General features: G+C 36.9%; 1 protein-coding gene across 3 annotated transcripts in view; it reads left to right on the forward strand.

Moving 5' to 3' along the window:
* The window catches only part of DIAPH2 (diaphanous related formin 2), a 902,023-nt gene that overhangs the window by 366,726 nt on the left and 516,368 nt on the right, over nucleotides 1-18,929 (forward strand). For all 3 annotated transcript variants that reach the window (XM_037060830.1, XM_037060831.1, XM_037060832.1), the window contains 2 exons: nucleotides 9,874-9,975; nucleotides 11,750-11,844. In XM_037060830.1, coding sequence (XP_036916725.1) covers nucleotides 9,874-9,975; nucleotides 11,750-11,844 — 197 coding nt within the window. The remainder of the gene's footprint in view (nucleotides 1-9,873; nucleotides 9,976-11,749; nucleotides 11,845-18,929) is intronic.

Below are 18,929 nucleotides of genomic sequence, written 5' to 3' on the forward strand. Positions count from 1 at the left end.
GGAATCGAACTGCAATCCTGTGGGTTTGCAGGCCCGCGCTCAATCCACTGAGCTACGCCAGCCAGGGCTGTTTGAACGTGTTCAAAGGTTGAAGTGAGAATAAATTGATCTCAGTTTCAAAAGGGAGTGGTTAGGAGAGCAGGCACTTATTGAGCATCTTTGATGTCAGGCGTTGGCAAACTACAGAAGAGCCACCCGGCCGGCCACCCGTTTTCATATATAAGGTGTTCATTGCTGCCGTGCCCCTTTGTTACTTGTTGTTTATGGCTGCCTTCATGCAACAGTGCCGGAGTTAAATAGCGTTGTAGCAGAGGCTGTATAACTTGTAAGGCCTAAAGCATTGACTATCTGGTGCTACTCAGAGCGCCCACTTACACCGTTCCTAGAATTTGTTTCAGCTGCTTTTCAGAGGACCTCTTGGTTCCTGGCGGAGGCCTATGATAGTGGAAGTGATCACTACTCGTTAGCTAATGCGCTTTGACCTAGGCATCCTCATCAAACCTATGCCTTCTATGAGCATATTTGTCCGTTCTCTACAACCATTTTAAAAAATCTGCTGACTTTTTTGAACCCTTGGGTCCGTGGCATAATCTCTAAGCCTCCTCTCACTCTAGTTCTTCATCCATAAATTACAGAAAAATCAGTTTAAAAGGCTGGACCAGGGGGAGACACATACCCCAGGCTGGTACTCCATTTCTAGGTCTGTTCTTCACCTTCCCCTGGCAAAAATTAAAAAGTAAATAATAACAGCACTTCCTATAGGGACCACTGCACACTAAACTCAGAATTGCAGTTTGGGCAAGCAGGAATTCCAAGTCATGGGCAGAAAAGAAACCACAGCTTTGATTTAGTACTCTAGAATGCACAGCAGAATATTTGGTTAGACCACAAGGAAGAGCTGTATGAGGGATTTTGAACCATGGGGTATGTGCGCTATCTCCACAGAACTTTCTTATCTTGAATTAGTTAGTAGTAAGTTATGGGAGACAAGTATGAATCTCATTCTGTATGTATAAGGAATGGTGGAGCCGTACAGCAACATCATGGGCTTTGGGGTCAGGCAGCCTGGAATGGAATCCTAGCTCTACCATTTAACTTTTTCCTCAGATCTTTCACACATTTCTGGAGACCTCAATTTCCTTTTTTGTAAAATTGGAATAATAATACTCTTATGGACTGATTGTTTGTGTCTCACCAAAATGTGTACATTAATGCCCTAGCCCCCAGTGTGGCTATTTTTGGAGATGGGGCCTCTAAGGATGTAATGAACGTAATTCAAGTAAAAAACATGGGGATCGAGTCACTAGAATTAGTGTATTTATACAAAGAGACACGAGAAAGCTAGTTCACTCATTCTGCCTCTGCGCATGCACCGAGGAAGGGCCATGTGAGCACAAAGTGCAGTTGTAGCCATCTACCTTGCCAGCACCTTGATCTTGAACTGTCCAGGCTTCATAACTATGAAAAATTTTTGTTGTTTAAACCACCAAGCCTGTGGAATTTTGTTATGGCATCCTAATCAGACTAATACAAATATCTACCTTGCACAGTTCCTAGGAGAAGCCATCCAGTGCAGTGCCTGGTAATGGTGTACATTGACTCTTAATCCTTATGTATGTACAATATTACCCCAGTTTATAAGAATCTTCGAATAGAAATATAATTATAGAAACTGTTGTGTGAGTAATGTACCTGAACTGGTCTTGCAGGAACTAGTCTACTTCAGTTCTCCACAACTGGTTTAGGAATTCTCCAGGCCAGGCCAACTTAACTATATAATGACTTGGTAGCCCTTGACTTTTGTGTGTTCAACCTTCAGAGTATCCTTTGTAGATATTATAATTCAGTGAAGCTATTAAATTTCCTTTCATATAATGAATTCAGGCATTTTTACAGACATGATTCTACTGTATACCAACTAATATTTGTTTCTGTACTATTGCTATTTTTGTCTGTATAGAAAACATTGGTGCAGGTATTTTAATATTTTATTGCAATTTGCCTTCCTTTCATAAATTATAAATGGTGAATAAGAAAATGTATGTGTTGATACTAGTAATAAGAAATATGGGTATTAGACGTAAGACATTGGTGAAGGAGATGGAATTTGTTAGGCATATTGGCAGCAATGAACCTTTAAGCCCCCAACTCCACCCCAGCATGCATAAGATGTGTTTTTAAAATATTTTATTTATTTATCTTTAGAGCAGAAGGGAAGGAGAGAAATATCAATGTATGGTTGCCTCTCGTGAGTCCCCTGCTGGGAACTGGTCTGCAACCCAGGCATGTGCCCTGACTGGGAATTGAACCCGCAATTGTGTGGTTCACAGGCCTGCGCTCAATCCACTGAGCTACACCAGCCAGGGCTAAAACATTTCTTACTTGTATTTCACGTATCCATTACAATATGCCTCTATGGCTTTGAGGAATGAGGAATGAAGCAGGCAAAGGGAAAAAGGAGTGCCAAGGGGAGGAGTTTGAAGTTTGAACTACACCTTCAGGAAAGATCTCTACGAGAAAGTGAAATTGAACGAAGATCTGAAAGAAGTGAGGGAAGATCTGGGGATGATGTAACACCAAGTGTAAGGGCCTTGTTGCGGGAGTTGTTCTTGTACATTTGAAAACAACAAGGGACTTACTGTGGTGGAATAGAGTGAATGAGAGGAAAGAGGTGATACATGAGATCAGAGAGGCTGAGTTAAATGCAAAGCAGGACATTCTATGCTATTCTAAATGTAAAAAACTTTGGTTTTTACTCTGAAGAAGACAGGAAGCATTGGAGGGTTTTGAACATTAATTAATTGATAGGATAGAGGGAAAAAGGACAAAGGCAGAATGGTGGTTTCTTTTTAGGCTACTGCAATAACCTAGGTTTGAAGGCATGGTGATTTCAAATCCTTAGAAGTGGAGGTGGTAAGAAGTGATAAAACACTGGATTTGCCCAGGAATGTGATATGGCCAATGAGAAAGAAGAGTAATTGTTGTCTCCACATTTGTCTTCTTAATAATTTAGGACTGGATTGCCATTTGTTGAGGAGACTAAAAATCACATATGGCATGTGCTAAAGCCTAGGTGCTTCTTAGGTGATCAAGTGGAAATATCCAGAATATGAGAAGTTTCTTTACCCCTGAGTCATAGCTTACCAGGGGTCTTTTATCTGAAAAAATTTTTTGCTGGCATCTATAACACTGAGTTTATTCTAGACATGCTCAGGTATATATACAACCCAGACTGAAAAATCCTACATTGTCAACTTGAGATCCTGGCTACAAATATTCTGGGGTATTATTTTTTTCTGTCTCGCTAAGCAAAGCTTAAATAAATTGTGTGCAGAATTACATCGATAAAAGATGGACCGCATTAAAAAGAAAAGCCTAGATAAGATGAATATCCAAACTGTATTCTCAATAAGAAATGCCCTTTTAGCCTAGCACTACTGAGTTTTATCATACTGGTTTCTACTGTTATGTTTTCCTTAGTACTCCTCTTTGGCACACATAGCCCTTGCAATTTATTGCTGGACTTAACTGATCTGTGATATGAATTAGGAAATGTAACGTAATAGGAGGTTATCTGAGTGCATAAGGTGCCCAGAAAAACATCAATTTGTACTTACGGAGCCAGAGCCAACCTATCAGTAAAGGGATTAACTATAGCTTGAGTAAGGTACTTCACAGCAGTTAAAGGTTAAAAGGAAAAACTCCCACAACCTCATTTGTCAACTAGTATACCAGGTTGAGGTTACTTCAGTTTTACTATTTAAATTATCACTTCAAACAAGGAAAATTCTACCTGAAACCTCTAACCCAACTTTATTTGTTCTTTCTAAAATATACATTACCTGCCGAGTTGTTGAGGCCCAGCTGAAAATATATATTAGCACCCTGTGTGATGTGGATTGAGCCGTGGTCTATGAACCAACGTGCTGTCAGTTTCATTTCTGCCAAGAGCACGTGCCTGGGATGTGGGCCAGGTCCCCAGTAGGGGGCACTCCAGAGGCAACCGCACATTGATGTTTTTCCCCTCTCTTTCTCCTTCCCTTCCCTTCTCTCTAAAAATAAGTAAATAAAATATTTTTAAAAAGAAAATATACATTAGCTAGTGGATGTCGTTAAACATAGTGTTAGGTGACATTTAGTGGTTTTCAGTAATTGGCTTAATGAACAGGTGTACAAGTATATTGGTTGGGCAGATGTTAATTTGCAATAACATGTGCTGCCTGATTTGGGGGGTTCTTGTCTAAACTACAACCAGTAAGATTTGTTCCTTAATTAAGACATCATTACAGAGTATGTGTGTGTGATTCCCAACGTCAGAACCATTACTCTTGTTTAATGTGCAGTAAACTTCGAGAACACTTCTGGTAATGCCATGGCTGTGGGTTCAGGTACTGCGCAGGTGTCGGAATGAAACCTACCTTTCTGTGGGCTGCCTTCATTAGTGCACACCTGCAGGCAACGCAGACAGGGGACACTTCCCATCTGTGATATGTAGCCTGTAAGGGGAGATTGAAATGCAATTTCTTAGTCCATGTTGCATCAGTTTTTCCTCTCAAGGTTTGGTAAACAAGTGTATTATTCCTCACAAAATAGATTTTAAAACCCATTGCAAAGAAAATTGTGCTTGCTTACAGAACTCACTCCTCTTTACCTGCATTTTTAAAATTATCTTCTCCCTATTGTTTCTGATTGCTATCTGCACTTGGTCCTTGAGATTGCCAAAGCTAACAGTTTATACATTAGAAAAAGGGATAGGTTTATTTATGTAATTTAGTCCTATCATTTTTATTTTTATGTTGAAAAATAGAAAGTTGTGAAGGCTAATATAGCAAAGACCCATATATCAGCCTCCTAGAGCGAACAAATATTAACATTTAGTCATATTTATTACAGCTCTTTGCTTTTAAAGAAATGAAACATTACAGATAAAGTGAAAATTTCCAAGGTTCTACTCATTCCACTATCACTTTGCTACCCTAAGACAAGCATTGTCAACAATCTATTATCTATTGCATGTTTTTATAATTTCCTTATTTATATACTCATCTATAAGCAATATAGTGCATCAGAGTAGTATTTATTTTTTTATTTAAATGAATGATATTATACTGAATGCACCATTTTCCATCACTTTCATTTTTCCATTCAGAATTGTGTTTGGGAATATATCTTCATTGAAATATTTACCTGCACTACAGGCACTGTAAATACTGGGTTGTACTTCATTATATTAATATCCTACAATTTATTTATCCATTTCATAACTACTGACATGTGGCTTTGAAATTTTGTACTGCTATAAACATTGCTACAGTGAACATTTTCTCTCTCTGATCTTTTGACCTACAAGTAGAAGGATTGGGTTCTAATTAGGGAAGGCACACCTTACATATATTAGACATAAATCAATGTATATTCTTTAAATTTTTTTAATTGTTGTTGAAGTATAGTTTTCTGTCTTTTAATCCTATCCCAGTCCACCCACCCATCCCTCCCCATCTCCCTTCTATTTCCACGTCCCCCCCCCCCCCCAGTTTTTGTCCATTTGTCCTTCATAATTATTCCTGTAAATGCTTCCCCTTGTCCCCTGAAATTTCTTCCCCTCTCTCCTCTGGTCGCTGTCCTCCTGTTCTCTATTTCAGTGTCTTTGGTTATATTTTGCTTGTTTGATTGTTTTGTTGTTTAGCTTCCTGTTAAAGGTGAGATGATATGGTATTTGTCTTTCAACACCTGGCTTATTTCACTCATTGTAATGCTTTCCAGTTCCATCCATGCTGTTGCAAAGGTAGGAGCTCCTTCTTTCTTTTGCTGCATAGAATTCCATTGTATATATGTACCATAGTTTTTGGATCCATTCATTCACTGACGGGCACCTAGGTTGCTTCCAACTCTTGGCTATTGTAAATTGTGCTGCTATGAACATCGGGGTGCATAGGTTCTTTTGGATTGATTCTTTGGGGTTCTTAGGATATACTCCTAACAGTGGAATTGCTGGGTCAAAAGGGAGGTCCATTTTTAGTTTTCTGAGAAAATTCCACACTGTTTTCCATGATGGTTGTCCCAGTCTGCAATCCCACCAACAATGAACTGGGATCTCCTTTTCCCCACACCCTCTCCAACATTTGTTGTTTGTTGCTTTTTTTATGATGGCCATTCTGACCAGTGTAAAGTGGTATCTCATTGTGGTTTTAATGTTCATCTCTCTGATAGCTAGTGATATTGAGCATCTTTTCATGTGTCTCTGGATCCTCTGTATGTTCTCCTGGGAGAAGTGTCTGTTCGAGTCCTTTGCCTACTTTTTGATTGGGTTGCTTGTCTTCTTAGACTGGAGTCGTGTGAGTTCTTTATATGTTTTGGAGATTAACCCCTTGTCTGAGATATCATTTGCAAATTTGTTTTCCAATATGGTTGGTTCTCTTTTATTTTAATACTGTTTTCCTTAGTCATGCAGAAGCTCTTTATTTTGATGAGATCTCATTTGTTTATTCTTTCCTTTATGTCCCTTGCTCTAGGGGACACATCAGTAAAAATGTTGTGACGTGGAATATCTGAGATGTCCTGCCTATGTTCTCCTGTAGGACTTTAATGGTGTCACGGTTTATATTAAAATCTTTTACTCACTTTGAATTTATTTTTGTGTATGGTGTAAGTTGGTGCCCAAGTTTAAGTTTTTTGCATGTAGCTGTCCAGTTCTGCCAACACCATTTGTTGAAGAGGCTATCTTTAGTCCATTTTGTGTTGCGGCTCCTCTTGTTGAAATTTAATTGCCCGTAGAGACTTAGGTTTTATTTCTGGGCTCTCTGTTTTGTTCCTTTGGTCCATGTGCTTGTTTTTATGCCAGTATCAGGCTGTTTTGATTACAGTGGCCTTGTAATATAGTTTGATATGAAGTATCATTATTCCTCCTACTTTGTTTGTTCTTCTTTCTGAACATTGCAGGTGCTATTTGGGGTCATTTCTAGTTCCATATAAATTTATGAAGTGTTCTATGTCTGTGAAATATGCCATTGGTACTTTAATAGGTATTGTATTGAATCTGTAAATTGCTTTGGGCAATATGGACATTTTGATGATGTTAATTCTTTCAATCCATGAACACGGTTTCCGATTCCATTTGTTTGTGTATTCCTTGATTTCTTTCTTCAGTGTTGTGTAGTTTTCTGCATACCGGTCCTTTACCTCCTTGGTTAGGTTTATTCTTAGGTATTTTTTTTTTTTTGATATATAAAATGGGATATTTTTCTTGATTTCTGCTTTTCCTGTTTCATTGTTGGTATACAAAAAAAATGCCTTTCATTTCTGGATATTGACTTTGTATCTCGCTGTTTTGCCAAATTCATTTATTACGTCGAGCAGGTTTTGGGTAGAGTCTATAGGATTTTCCATGTACAGTATTATGTCATCTGCAAACAGTGACAGTTTTGTTTCCTCCTTTCCTATTTGAATGACTTTTCTTTTCTCTTCTGATCGCTGTGGCTAAAATTTCCAGTTCTATTTTGAATAGAAGTGGTGAAAGTGGACAACCTTGTCTTGTTCCTGATCTTAGTGGAAAAGATTTTAGTTTTTGCCCATTTAGTATGATGTTGGTTGTAGGGGTCTCATATATGTTTTCTATAATGTTGAGGAATGCTCCCTCTATTCCCACTTTGCTGAGTTTTTATCATAAATGGGTGCTGTACGTTGTCCAATGCTTTTTCTGCATCTATTGACATGATCATGTGCTTTTTGTCTTTGCTTTTGTTTATGTGATGTATTACATTTACTGATTTTTGAATATTGAACCATTCCTGCATCCCTGGGATGAATCCCACTTGGTCATGGTGTATGATCTTTTTAATGTATTGCTGAATGTGGTTTGCCAATATTTCTTTTGAGGATTTTAGCATCTATGTTCATCAGTGATATTGGTTTTTTTTGTGTGTCTTTAACAAGTTTTGGAATTAGGATAATACTAGCCTCATAAAAAGAGTTTAGTAGTCTTCTCTCTTCTTGAATTGTGTGAAATAGTTTGAGAAGGATAGGAGCCAGCTCTTCCTCAAATGTTGGGTAAAATTCAACTGTGTCATTTAGTCCAGGGCTTTTTTTGTTCTGGGGGTTTTTTGATTACTGCTTCAGTTTCACTAGTTGTTATCAGTGTATTCTGGCTTTCTGCTTCTTTTATTATTTTTTTAATTTAATTTTTTTATTTTTAGAGTGGGCAAGGGAGGAAGAAAGAGGGAGAGAAGCATATTTGTGGTTGCCTCTCACATGCCCCCCACTGGGAATCTGGCCCACAACCCAGGGATGTTCCCCAGACTGGGAATTGAACTGGAGACCCTTCGGGTAGCAGCGCAGCAGTCAGTCCACTGAGCTACTTCCTCCAGGGCTTTCTGCTTGTTCTTGGTTTAGTTTTCAAAGATTATATTTTTCTACAAATCTATCCATTTCACCCAGGTTTTCAAATGTTTTGGGCATATAGTTCTTTGTAGTAATTTCTTACAATCCTTTGTATTTCTATGGTATCAGTTGTAATCTGTTCTCTTTCATTTATGATTTTGTTTATTGGAGTCCTTTTTTTCTTAATGAGTCTACTTAAAGGCTTGTCGATTTTTGTTTTTCTTTTCAAAGAACCAGTTTCTGTATTTATTGATCCTTTAAACTGTTCTTTTAGACTTTATAATATAGAGACTAAATTTAAGCATTTAATTCTGCTCTGATCTTGATTATTTCCTTCCTTCTACTCTCCCTGGGCTGTCTTTGTTATTATTCTTCGAGTTCTTGTAGGTGTAGCATTAGGTTGTTTATTTGAAGTGTTTCTACATTTTTAGGGAGGCCTGTAACACTATGAACTTCCTTCTCAGGGTTGCCTTCACTGTGTCCCATAAGTGTTGGAATGTTAGGTGTTCCTTTTCATTTGTTTCCAGCAACTTTTTTATTTCTTTCTTAATCTCGTTATTGACTCATCCATTGTTTAATAGCATGCTAATTAAATGAGGTGAACTGTTAACACATAAGTACAATGATAGCTGTGGAATTTCTGTATGGGAGGGGTTTATGAATTTTCTATAAAGTTTCCTTTTCATAGCAGCCAGCCAGCCATGGTTTTTTTGCTTTGGTTTTTGGGATAGCTTATTTGGGGGAAGGCGTGATGGAGATCTCGAGGGTGCTAAGGCCACTCCTTGGCACTGTCGCTCTTCACAGTTTCAGGGCATTTAAATTGTTTCTCAACTAGAGAATTATCCTCTTAATACACCATAAATGTACCTTTTGTTTTAAGAAAGCAAACAGTACTAAAAAAATGATTAGAGAAACAAAGGTAGCTTACTCAAAAGACCTGGTCTTTGGATTTTGTTAACTATGTGTATGGAAATGGGTGCTAGTGTTATGCAACTTGCAAATGGTACTTATCTGTTTTTCAAAGCAGAGTCTGCAGGAATTTGTATATGGCAACTTGTTTAGCAGTTAAAGTTACCTTAGGCACTTTAAAGCAATTTCACTAAATGAAACACATGCCTACATTTTACCGTAATGTACAATAAATGCCTGTCTTTTCCTCAATTAGTCCAAATTAGGGCGATTTTACATTTAACTCCAGTGGTGCTTGTAGGTGCCTGGTAAAGTAGGAATTAATGTTCACATTAGGTAAAAAGCAGCAATTGATTTTTGGTTCTATTTGGCTTATCTTTGCTGCTTAAGTGCTGACGTTTAATTTGTAGAGAAACCTCTAAACAGGTCTATATTTTTATGTTTGTCCTCTTACTCAAACTAATGAAATAAATACATTTATTGATTTTGGCATGAGCTTTATTAATGTAGTTAGTATGCCTTACTAGTGTTACTATGTGTGCTTGGATTAGTGCCATCATTGTTTATGAATCAACATTTTTCTTTCAGTTCCAAAGAATACAGAAGCTTTAGAAGAGAAGAAGACCCAACCTGCAAAGAAGAAAGTGAGAGAGTTGAGAGTTTTGGATTCCAAGACAGCCCAGAATCTGTGTATGTACATTTTCCTGCCTAGGGGTTGATGGAGAGAGGGTGGTTGTTGAATATATTTAAACAGAATTATAACTTCTTTGAACAGGTATATTTAGCATTTACTAAAAATAAAATTCTGTGTACACATGATTTGTTTTGTCTTTTTGTCATTCCGCTAGAATAAAGGCCATCCTAACTCAACCTCCCTCGGGCTTGTTGAAATTGATAAATAATAAAGCTTTGGAAAGTACTGATAATCAGGCATTGTTAGAGGGCTCAGTGAGACATAAAGCAGAGTTGAAAAGATTGGTATTTCTTGTCCTTTTGTTTAGGCTTGGGAGTGAGAGTTTTATAGTATTCACTAGTCACATTGGACAAGTCCTTTCCTGCTATTCCTTTACATTTGGAGTAATTGTGATGTGAGCTACTTAAATTATTAACTACTGCACTGTAAAACTGGTCACCAAACCTTCAGGCCTTTGACATCCAGCCAGACTTCAGTGTACTTTTGCGAAGCAGCTGGACAGTTAAAGCCATCTTCATTTAAGCAGGCCTTCAGTTTTACTTCGATAAATTCTCCCCTCTGTATTGAATGTAGCATATGTTTTTGGTCACCAGAGTAGACTGTGTTTATATTCTGAGGGTACTAAAACACTATGCATGAAAAATTGCAACATATCAAGCATTTCTAATTACTCAGTGAGATACCATAGGAGTTTATTTTCTTAAAGAATGTGCTGTAGGGAATCAGATTCAAATAAACAACTCATCATTCTCCTGTCACTCAGAATGTTGCTGTCATAAAAGCCGTCTCCTAATAGCGCTAGCGAGTGTGTATATGACTTATCTGACAGTAAAATTTCTTTGTAAAGTGGATGTTCAGTATGTTTTTAAAAAGTACGATCTTAATTGCTAGTTGGTATGTGTCAAGATTATTAATTTTGATTATGGTTATCTCATTTGGTGTTTATTTCTAGGTAATCATGTGCAGAAACAGTAAGGATTTGTTGTTTTAAGTGTCAGTGAAGTCATATGGTCCTTTTCATGGGAAAAAATTCTTAGGAATATATTCCTGTTCTGATGATAAGACAATGCAAATGTTCTTTAAAAAGTATGTTTAATGAAGGTTAAATGTAACGTACTGTTGGAAAAAATACCTCCTGAGTTAAGTGTAAGGCTTTTAGATATAATTAAATTAATTAATTCAATATGACAGATTATGTATTTAATAAAGACACTGACAAGGGAAATCGAGATCCAACATATAAAGCAACTAACACTACACCACATGGATGCCAGCAGGAATTAAAAAAGCAGTGATGATTCAAACACTTTAATTTTTTTCTTATATATGAGAATTGCGCAGTAGATTGATTTCCTTGTATTTGGTTACTTTATTGTCATTCCTGAGGAGTGCTGTATTGGAATCATCTGATCATCTACACACTGAATTCTGCATTGAATTAAAAGGCCAACTTGTAATCAAATCTTTTCCTGGATCATTTTGTACCAGCTCAATCTGAAATGCATAAACATCTATTAGGACTTTTATTTTGTATCTGTAAATACATGTGAGCTGTAAATATTAAGGCCTGTGATAATAGGCCATTTTACCTAGATGAGTTGTGTCGTACATTGAATGGGAAGTCCTTTTGTTTGTTCATAACTCTATATAAATTAGTATTAGTGACAGAAGTTTCAAAATTTCATTCTATGAAATGAGAATCAGGCACTTATTAGGATGTTAAAATTTAGATGCTGTTCTGTTTTCACTAAACTTTTGTTTTTATTTTAGCTATCTTCCTTGGATCGTACCGTATGCCATACGAAGATATAAAAAACATCATTTTGGAAGTCAATGAAGACTTGCTGACTGAGGCCTTAATTCAGGTAACTTGCATATTTTCTTTTTAAAATTCATTTTCGTGGGTGTTTCTAGGTTCCTGAATGGAGTTGTAAGAAAATGTTCTTCTGTACTTGGGTAGGAGAATAAGGAATATCTAGCTGTGTTGTTAGTCAGAGGACCCAATGTAGGAGATTTAGGTTCTACTTTCATTTCTTACCATTCATTAGGTAAGTATATTTTAAAAATTAAGTTTATGTATATGTAGACGTATCATTCCGTTACTCACTGTAAAGAAAATTGGATGTCATCATCACACAGATTCTGTAAAGTAGACCTTGTTATTATCACTCCATGGATATAAAAGAGGAGAGGACAGCACTTGAAATGGCTTGCTCAAGATCAGTGGGTAAATGGGAAAACTATGCTTTGTTAGGCACTTACCATCTGCTGGGGATTGTGCCAAGCACTTTACGTATTTTCTGTCATTGAATCCTACAACAGTTTTGTGAGATAAGTATTAATATCATTTTATGAATAAGGAAACTGAGGCTTAGAGAGGTTGCCTGTTGTCACATGGCTGGTAAGTGTCAGTGTAGCAGAGCTGTGCTTCAGAACAAGGTCTATCATGAGTCTAAAACCAATGCTTTTTTCTGTTTTTAATGTTTATTGATTTGAGGGAAAGAGAGAGAAGGGGAAACATCTATTTGTTGTCCCACCCACTTAGGAATTCATTGGTTGCTTCTTGTATGTGCCCTGACTGCGGATCAAACTCACAGTCTGGGTGCGTCAGAACAACCATCTAACCCCGTGAACGCCCTGGCCAGGACCATTGTTCTTTCTATTCTATTGCTTTGCCTCCTGTGGGCAAAATATTTCAGCTGGTTATACCTGTGCGTCCTCATCTGAGACCGCAGGGTTCCTGTGATCATTAAATCAAATAAAGTTCTTTCTAGAATAAAGCAGTATACAAGATCTAACATGTTATTAGGAATCTTGGTATGCCTTGTCCTGTCTGGTTTAATTTCTAGAAGGAAACACTGCAGAGATTTTTCATAAAAAGGCATGTTTATTATAGTTATTTTGTGGTGGTTGTTCCTGTGGTTTGTTCTGGAGCCGTGTAGTTTGCTTTGATTTTACCAAGATGGAGTAGTTTATGCTGTAATAGTTTTTCCATAACTTCCTCAGACTGTGTCTAAATCTCAGAGAATCAGCATTTGTCATTTGAGCCTGCTGTGTCTGTATGAAATTCTGTTAGCCTAAAAGTAAAAAAGTTCTTTCAAAGTAAGAGGCAAACTAGTGTTTATTTGAAATCAATAAGAATATCTATTCTGGAAACACTGATTCCAGTAGAAGCTAATTCTTTTGGATTTAGAGACGAAAGGTAATGACTATTCATGAGGAAGGGGAAGGGGAACAATTGCATCAACAGAAGGAAGAAATTTCTGTTGGTGAAAATAACATAACACACACAGTGATAATTAGAGACAATGTTTTTAATGACTACTAATCCAGTAGTCATAATAATTGCTTTCTTGTTAGGTTTATAAACAGGTCTCTTAGGCATGGTCCGAGGGTTATTTTACCATGTTTTACAAAAACTTCCTAAGGATTTGAGATATGAGTTGTGCAAGTTCCTCTGGCGTGGCTCTGTCCATATTATTGATTACGGTTCCTTCATTTTGTAGTAGAGGCTTGTATTACAGTTTACCTCATATATATGTTTTAAATATACAGATATTCCCTTTCTAAAGGTTTCATGAGTTGATTGAGGCCCTTTATTATACAGGCACACTTATATTAATCTCAGTAAGAGTGACACCTTGATAAGAAATCTTCTTGTGGTCAAATTTTTAGAAAAGTGTTTTTCTCTGTGCAACTAGGAGGTCCGTCCGTACACAGCACTCTGAAATGGAGAGCCAATCACATTCCTCCTGTCCCACTTAGTTCCACGGTTCTTTGTGCAGCCGTCAGAATGAGCGATGAGTGAAACCTAAACAGGATTTAGTTCTCCCTTTTTCTTCCATTGGATGTTTTAAATTTAAACTACAAAAGGCAAACAAATTTCTGACTCCTACTGAAGAATTGAAGCTTTCTAGTCTTTTATGTATAATGAGATTATAGTAAAGTAGCACAGTATTTTGAAGAATTAATCAATGTAGTCATTTTTTTACCCTTTAAAATTGTATAGTTTTTTTTTTCTTTATATGCTTCGGTAAAAAAATAATGCAAACATGCAGACTGCTACTATGATATTTATTTCCCAGTAACATTAAAAACTATTGTTTGTTTGAACAATTAAAATAAAAATTAAAAAAGCTATTATTTCTTAAGTCATGTTTTTAATTCTAGGGAATGTGAGAAGGGAAAGATTCTCACTATGTATGCTCCTCCTCTTCTCTACAACAAGGTTTCAACATGTGTATATAGAAATGCGTTACCTGGAATTTTTTAATGTTTCACTTTATTTTATGACATAAACAATATATATTTGTTACTCTCTTTAAATTGGGTAGTCCTGGTCCAGTTGGGAGGAATGAATTGCTTAAAATTTAGAGATGACACTAAATTATGCCAATATTGTTGAATTTGGGGGTTTAATCTTATCTACCATGCAGAGAAAACAAATGCTTGTGAAATCACATTATCATACCAAATTTGGAGCTATACTCTGGGAAGGTGAGAGAAGGAGACTCATAAAGTTCAGATTCTGCCAGAATCTTTTTGTGCATGGCACGCTGTTCTTCCATGTGCTTCCTGTTTGCTGTATGTGGAGGGACCTCGGCCTGTCTTGTCTCTTCCTCTTTTCTACACCCCCCTTCCTTTTCGTAGCCTTTAGTTCTTTCTTTTTTGCTCCATGTCTGTGTATTTTATCCCTTGAATCCTCTGCCCCACCGATTTCGTGCCTGCTTTTCTTGTTTTTCTTTTTCAACACCAGTCTGCTTTCCTTCTCATTGCCAGATACTCTACAATTTTCTCTCATCTCTTACCGTTCTCAATCAAAGCTCATTTTCTTCATTTTGATGGTAGGAGAAAACAGTGTAACGTGCAGTTTACCGGTATGCATGATTGACATTGTGCTGCTTGGATACAGACAAGGCACAACTGGTGAGGAACTCACCGGAGCTACTGAAGTTAATAGTGCATTTATCTAGAGCAACCAAATGTCTCAGTATCTTTTCTGGTAAGGAGGAAGGTCCTGGATTGAAATGATTATTTTATTTTCCAGCACCAGAAAGAGTGCTTGAACTATAAGGAAAGAGAAAGACTGGAATCACCAGTCCTCTTTCTCTCTCCCATCCTAGAAACTTTTGCTTCAGTGATGCAAAAGCAACATCAATTGGCCATTCATAGGAGTCGTTTGCCATTTGTGTCTAATCACCATGTAGCACATTGATAATGCATAGGTTTAAATGTTATTATCAGATTACCTTTGTTATAAAATTCTGTTTGATCACAGCTCTAAACTCCATCCAGGTATAAACATAGCTTGTTGCTCATATGGCATGGTTGTCTCCTCATAACAGCAAGACAACAAAAAAGAATTAAGGACACATTATTTTCTGGAGACTTGAATTAACACCAGTATTAGTTGTTTAGCAGGATAAATGTCTTATAAAAGTTTTAAAAATCATCATTTGCCCTGATCGGGTATCTTAGATGTTTAGAATACCACCCTGACACACCAAGGTTGTGGGTTCGATTCCTGATCAGAGCATATACAAGAAGCAGCCAATGAATGTATAAATAAGTGGCACAACAGACTCACTCTCTCTCTTTCTCTCTCCCCCCTCCCTCTCCTCCCTCTCCTTCCCTTTTTTCCCTCTCTCTAAAATCAATAAATGAGATTAAAAAATCAAGCCCAAATTTTCAGGTTATTAATAAATAAATATCCTGTAGGTTATTAATATCCTCAGGTTATTAATAACTAATATCCTCTTTATTTCAAAATATATAAATCTAAGCTAGAAACTGAGTTCATATGGGAAAGAAGTCAAAATATCCTAAATTACTTTCAGCAGCACATAGAAACATTTAAAAACTAATCCTATTCTGAAATTACCATTTTTAAAGAAAATACAATTTTATTTTTTATTTATAAAAGTTTTATTTATTCATTTTTAGAGAGAGAGGAAGGGAGAAAGAAAGAGAAACATCCATGTGTGGTTGCCTCTCACATACCCCCTACTGGGGACCTGGCCTACAACCCAGGTACATGCCCCAACTGGGAATCAAATCGGTGATCCTTTGGTTTGTAGCCCGTGCTCAATCCACTGAGCTATACAAGCCAGGGCCTATATCCCCCTTAAATCCCCTCCTCACTGTTATCACCACACTGTTGGCCATGTCCATGAGTCCTTTTTCCATTTTGCTCAATTCCGTCAGCCAGTAACCTCCTCACCCCTTAGCTTTCAGGCTGCTCTCTATCAATAAATCTGTCTGTCTTTTGCTTGTTAGTTCCACATGTGTTCATTAGACTCCACATATGAGTGAAATCATATGATAATTTGTCTTTCTGTGACTGGCTTATTTCATTATCATAATATTCTCCAGGTCCATCTATGTTGTCATAAAAGGCAAAAGTCTTTTTTATAGCTGAGTAGTAGTCCAGTAAGTAAAAGTCCCATAGCTGTTTTATCCACTCATCTACTGATGGACACTTGGGTTGCTCCCATAGCTTGGCGATTGTAAAAAATGCTACAGTGAACATAGGAGTGCTTATGTTCTTTCAAATTTGTGTTCTGCTTTGATTCAGATATATTCCAAGAAGTGGGATGACAGGATCAAAAGCCAGATCCGTGTTTAATTTTCGAGGTATCACCATACTACTTTCTGCAGTGGCTGCACCAGTCTGCATTCCCACCAACAGTACAAAAGGGTCCCCTTTCTCCACATCCTCCCCAGCGCTTGTTTGTTGATTGATTGGTGTCAGCCATTCTGATAGGTGTCAGATGATATCTCAGTGTGGTTTTAACTTGCATTTCTCTGATGACTAGTGGCATTAAGCATCTTTTCGTACGTATTGACCATCTGTATGTCTTGTTTGGAGAAGTGTTTATTCAGATCCTTTGCCCATTTTTTAATTGGGTTGGTTGTTTTTTCAGTGTTGAGTTTTGTAAATTGTTTATGAATTGTGGATATTGTCCCCTTATCAGATGTATCATCGAATATGGTCTCCTATTATGTGTGTTGTCTTTTTGTTTTGTCGATGATTTCCCTTGCCATGAAAAACTTTTAGTTTGATGTAGTCCCATTTGTTTATTTTTTCTTTTGTCTCCCTTGCCTGGGAGATATAGACAATTAAAAATTGCTATTAGCAATGTCCAAGATTTTGCTGCTTACATTTTCTTCTATGATTTTTATTCTTCTGGGTATAACACTTAAGTCTTTGATCCATTTTGAATTTATAGTTGTGTATGGTATAAGAGTGATCTAGTTTCATTTTCTGCACATATCTGTGCAATTTTCCCAGCACTGTGTATTGAATAAACTGTCTTTAGCCCATTGTAAGTTCTGGGGTCCTCTGTCAAATATTGACTATAAAGGAGTGGGTTTGTTTCTGGGATCTTTATTCCATTTCATTGATTTATGTTTCTGTTTTTATGCAAGTGCCATGCTGTTTTGACTACTATGGCCTTGTAGTATAGTTTGATATTAAATAGTGTGACTCCTTCAACTTTGTTCTTCTTTCTCAGTATCTCTGTTGCTATGCAGGTTATTTTGTTGTTCCATATAAAATTTTGAAATATTTGTTCTGGTTCTATGAAATACATCATTGGAATCTTGATAGGAATTGTATTGAATCTACAGATTGCTATGAGTAGTATGGACATTTTAATGATGTTAATTTTTTCTATCCATGAACACGGTATGTGCTTCCAATTATTTTTATCTTCTTCAACTTCTTTCTTTAAGTGTCTTATAATTTTCCTAGTACAAGTCTTTTACATCCTTCATTAGGTTTATTCCTATGTATTTTTTTGTGGCCATTGCAAATGGGATTGTTTTCTTAATTTCCTTCTCTGTTAATTCATTATTGGCATTTAAAATACACCAATTTCTGAATATTAATCTTGTATCCTGCTGCTTTGCTAAATTCATTGGTCAGTTCTAGTAGCTTCTTGGTGGAGTCTTTAGGGTTCTCTATGGACAATATCATGTGATCTACAAATAGTGACCATTTTACTTCTTCTTTTCCAATATGGATGACTTCATTTCTTCTTCTTATCTGATTGCTGTGGCTGGGGCTTCCAGTACTGTGTTTATAAGAGAGGTTAAAGTGGACCTTCCTGTGTTGTTCGTGATCCTAAGGGGAGCGCTTATGCTTTTTACCCGTTGAGTACAGTGGGTTTGTCATACCTGGCAGTGGGTTTGTCATACGTGGCCTTTATTATGGTTAGGTGTGTTCCCTCTGTTCCCGCTTTGCTGAGAGTTTCAATCATGAATGGTTACTGGATTTTATCAAATATTTTATTCTTCATTTTATTTATGTGGTGAATCTATTGATTCGAGAATGTTGTACCAACTTTGCATGCCTGAAATAAATCTCTTGTGATCATGGTATATGACCTTTTAATGCATTGCCGTATTCTGTTTGCTAATATTGTGCTGAAGACTAGCATGTGTGTTCACCATGTATATTGGCGTATAATTTTATTTCTTTTCAGTGTCTTTATCTGGTTTTGGAATTAGGATAATGCTGGCCTCAAAAACGGATTCCTGGAGCCTTCCCTCCTCTTGAATTTTTTCAAATAGTTTGAGAAGGGGAGAGAATAGTTCTCAGAAGGTTTGGTCAAATTACCTGTGAAGCCATCTGGTCCAGGGCTTTTGTTAGTTGGGAGTTTTTTTATTACTGCTTCAGTTTCATTAGTTGTTATCTCTCTATTCAGATTCTCTGATTCTTCCTGATTTAGTTTCAGAAGATTTGTGTTTCCAGCGATTTATCTATTTTATCCACATTGTCCAGTTTGTTGGCATATAGTTAGGATTTACTCCAGGAATGTAAGTCTGGTACAACATTCACAAATCAATAACTGTGATTCACCACATAAACAAAATGAAGGATAAAAACCATGTGGTACTGTCAATGCATGCAGAAAAAACAAATCCTGAAATTATTGAAGAGCTTTTA

The sequence above is a fragment of the Sturnira hondurensis genome, unplaced genomic scaffold, assembly GCF_014824575.4.
Source record: "Sturnira hondurensis isolate 20B ecotype Veracruz unplaced genomic scaffold, ASM1482457v3 Scaffold0012545, whole genome shotgun sequence".
Lineage (NCBI taxonomy): Eukaryota > Metazoa > Chordata > Mammalia > Chiroptera > Phyllostomidae > Sturnira > Sturnira hondurensis.